At 39.8% G+C, this 4,487-nt stretch overlaps 1 protein-coding gene across 1 annotated transcript; it reads left to right on the top strand.

The window, feature by feature from the left end:
- The first annotated feature begins 275 nt into the window (after nt 1–275).
- On the top strand, nt 276–827 carry LOC128231050 (complement C1q-like protein 4). Its single transcript, XM_052943470.1, has 2 exons — nt 276–314; nt 501–827. The coding sequence occupies exons 1-2, from the start codon at nt 276–278 to the stop codon at nt 825–827; spliced, it is 366 nt and encodes a 121-aa protein (XP_052799430.1).
- Nucleotides 828–4,487: the final 3,660 nt, after the last annotated feature.

Here is a 4,487-nt window from a genome sequence, read left to right as displayed (position 1 = left end):
TAAAGATTCAAATGTTAATGGTGTGATTATAATGTAGAAGGTACCATTTGAAAGCACCGTATATTAAATAGATTGTATTCACATCAATTGATGTTTCGTAAACAGATGTGGTCTTTCGCACTGCTATAACTGAACGTGCGCAATGCATGTGTAAAAACAAAACGATCAGGTACAAGCAATTCGAAATGCACGTTTGTTTGAGGTTAGGCTAACTCTTCGTAAATCTATTTACAATTGATGGCAATGTAGCGTTTTCGGTTTGGCTTGACCATGATATGACACTGGGCTCTGGACAAGTGATCAGGTTTAACAAGGTTGGTCTCTTGCAATACTAAATTAGTTATTATGTTCAACCGTTGTGTGTATATCAAAAACCTGTTTTAAGTTTTCAATTAAGCCTGACAAAAATGGTTAACTACGGGGTTTTCTTTTAAGTGACGTCACAATCGTAGAAAATTGAATAATTGTATCCTGCAAACATTCGATAACACATTTTGTAGATAATAACCAACGAAGCAAACGGCTACGACCCTAATACGGGTCATTTTACGTGTCCCGAGGCAGGAATGTACGTATTCTCGTTCATGGTAAGTCAAAGGGGCCACTACGGTGAACTGGAAGCTAAACTCGTTAAAAATGGTGCGCACATTATCGATGGGGTGGCTGAGACTGCACACAACGGCCAGGATCTTCAGGGAGGAAACACTGTTGCTCTAAGACTTCAAAAAGGCGACACCGTAGCTATCGAGGAAGTCATTGGAAGCCACGTCGAAGGCTGGGCCGCCTACCGTTTGACTTCGTTCACTGGAATGTTTGTTTATCCGTGAATAAATACTGATGTTTTGAAGTTCATGTCCATTGTCCAAAGTTATTATGTTCTGTTTTTTCGAGATATTTTCAAAATTACAGAATACTGCCTCAACCGGTAATCGCTGTGTTGACGGTGTTGCACATTCGTCCTACCGTTCATGTCAACGTACAGTTTAAACCGACCCTGATGTTTGAAGGATAGCATTCGAATAATCATTATTTTGATGTTTGAATTGCAAATATGTTGAGACCACCTTAATAGTCTATGTCACGGATGTATAAGTAGCCTACCAAAATACTATCTCAAAACATGGCAAGAACTAATAATGAAAAGGCAACAATTATTTTGTCGTTTTGAACGATATTAGGCTATTCAGAAGTACAATTCGTAAATGATAATTTGAGTCACAAAATTTGTTTAAACTCTGCTATGTTGTGAAAGGACTTTTATATAGTTATATAGAGCTACTTTGAAATACAATAATCATACTTAAAGTCGATGCCTAATGTCTTCATTGAACAATAGGATAATAGACTAAAAGGGAAAATTATCAAATAGTCTTGAACTTCTTTGTAAAATCATAGAGAAAGATCTTATATTCAATGTAACATTACACATATTTAGAAAAACAACAACAACAACAACATGAATGGCCCACAATCATGAAAATATTGTAACGTGAACCCTTACTTAGACGACTCAATTTATACGTTCGATTTGTTGTTTACCTTATTTCATGCGAAACGGATACCAGATGCTCCAGTTGACATTTAAATTTACTAGATACAGGACCAACGATCGTGACATGTGTAATATATTTATTTGCTCATAAATAAATATCAATCCTTGCAAACAAATATGATACTGTAATAATATTACTTTGATTAAAGAGTAAATGTTCTTTTAATGATAACGTTCCTTTTATCTATTATCTATAATGATATAATATAATATTTACATTGCTGCAGGGTGGCTCTCTTTCTTGTTAAATAAACTTGTATGAAAAGATTTGAAAGTTAAGTTTTTAAAGTTTCCAATATGGCCGAAAAGTTGTGAAAGCTGGCGTCTGCTGCGCGGTCTTGTATTTATACTTTCCCGCGCCTTGATACTTGGTGATGAGGACATGGCAATCATTTGCCCCAAAACCAATCAGAAACCCTGAAAATCCAAAATGGCCAATCTCATCCAATCAGCAGCCGTGCGGAAAATCCGTAGCTTGTAGTCCTCCGCCACATCAAATCTAGTGCCACGTACGGAATCCGGACGAAATCCCTGTGATACGTACTCCGTCATGTAAGCGTGATCCACCGTGACGTTAACAACTTAAAGTAATGGTTTAACGTAACCTTGTATTACAGAGGTATAGCATTTTACCTATAAAGCATGTTTTACGAATAGAGATTATTCCAGTAAAAGAGGCCGCCCCAAAACAAACTGTTTTTACTTCCGTGTTTCAATTACGACGTGAAATTACTAAATGGAATGACATAATTAAGAGAGTTTAACGTAAGTACATTAAACTATAACCATGAGCTATTGTAAAGCCACTGACCGGTGTATGCAACACAACTATTATTGCAGGTAAGGGGAAAAGTAATGTATTTTCGCGGCCAATGAAAGTTACTGTTGACAACAAACGCAGGCAGTATTTTAATATACTAACTGGATAAATCATGTTGAATATTATAAAATGTAAGAAGAGTTTGGCAAATATGCATAGCCAATTACATTACCCTTCCCCCTTCCTATTTAAATAATCCTCCTGGATTATAAAATTATAAAGCAAGAAACACTTCATAGTACATAACATTGTTTTCCAAATCATCACAAACAATTACAAGCAATGCATATTTAAACATAGAAATGAGTCGATAATTCCAACAATAATTAACTATAACTATTCTTAATGATATGTCAAAAGCATAACTTTTTTTTCTTTCAGAAACATCGACATAAGTCCAGGATTAAACACGAAACTTGACACCGGCTTCGTCTAGTGTACTGGTCAGGAAATCAGTGTCATTCCATCTATCTGCTTTCGTTAGACTGCTGATGATGGAGGAAGATACTCGGTCCTCGTCAACGGCTCCCTTTGCAACATTTTTATGAATTCAAAGTTGTAATAACGGAGATTCCTACCGGTTCTCTTTCGGGCATTTTCCTCGACTGCTGGACGTGCTGCCCCTTCCAAACTGAGAAAGTTATACTTGTCAAGTAATGCGCGACGGCCAAGTTCGCCCTGTATTCTTCCTGTCCGCTCGTGCTCTACAAACAGCAGCATATTCATGTGACATCAATTTTTGTTCAGCCGACATGTTTCTCCAGCCTTTTGGTGGCCACTTAAGTTCACCCATCTTTGTATCAAATATCACCTCCCCAACTCTGCTCCAGTCCCTCTGTGCCGGCGGGCACATCGGCATGGCCCCTCTCATTAGAATGAGCGTTGCTTTTGCTCGGAGGGTTCCAGTTACCCCTCTATACAAGGGCAGTGTTGCCACACTTGCTGTTGAAGAATTGCTTGCCGATGAGCTTGTTGCCAAGCTGATGCCATCCTCCTCCTCTTCTGTCGCACGCCTCTCTTCCCGCTTCCTCTGTTCCTCCGATGCTTCTTCTCCCAGCTCGATATCATCCTCGTATTCTAATTCATCCTCGCATGTCTTATTCTTCTTCTTCTCTTCCTGCGGCCTTTCCTCTCCATCCTGCTGTTTGCGCTTTGTATTTCCTGTGTTGTCTTTCACAGCTGTTGTTCCTGCGTTTATGTCCTTCTCTTCGTCATTCTTTGGTCCTTCTTTCTCTTCTTGTGTCTACACTTTCCTGAATGTGACTTTTCTCTCATCACCCCTTTCTTTGTCCTTCTGCCCACCTATATCTTCTATCCCGGTCTCCCTCTCCCTATCCTTGTCCTTCTGCCCACTAGTTTCATCTGGCCTGGTCTGCCTTTCCCTATCCTTGTCCTTCTGCCCACTAGTTTCATCTGGCCTGGTCTGCCTTTCCCTCTCCTGGTCCCTCTGCCCACTAGTAGCATCCGTCCTGGTCTGCCTCTCCCCAGCCTTCCATCCAGCATTTAATTCTTTGGCGTTACTCTGAGTCTCCGCCCATTTTCGCATGCACTTTCTTGCCTCAAAAGCGTCCTTACTTTCATATTGTGCGACGAAACCGATACACTTGGCGTAGTCTTTATGTTTGGTTGCGAAGTAGAAACCACATCCCCTAGAGAAGAATCCTGCCTGTATGTCGTTGGGGTGACTTCTCTCCGCGTGTTGTTTGAGGTCTGCAATCCTTGAAAACGTTTTGCTTTTACCCAAACACCAGGGGCGGTAAACCGTCAGAACGTGGTGGGCACTGCCTGCGACGTGGTTCTTCAGGTACGTCCGGTTGGGGAACATTGCATCGCACAGCCAGCAGAATTCCCTAAAACATTGAAATGTGAGAGTGCATTAATATTACGTGAACATGTTCAGATTGATATTCCTACAAGTACTTGAACCTTGGACGCACCTGCTGCCTTTCCCGATTTATATTAATTGTTGTACTTGTTTATATTCAAATATTTATACCCGTGCAATACTTTATATTTACGAGGTTTATTTAGTGTATGTTTTTCATACATAGTTGCAAAATGTCTTATTTCGACATTGTATATCATTGTTATCACGCTTCCGATTTATAAACATGT

This window comes from Mya arenaria, chromosome 4 (genome assembly GCF_026914265.1).
Source record: "Mya arenaria isolate MELC-2E11 chromosome 4, ASM2691426v1".
NCBI lineage: Eukaryota > Metazoa > Mollusca > Bivalvia > Myida > Myidae > Mya > Mya arenaria.
The sequence above is the reverse complement of the archived record's forward strand: the minus strand, read 5'-3'. Positions and strand labels throughout refer to the sequence as shown.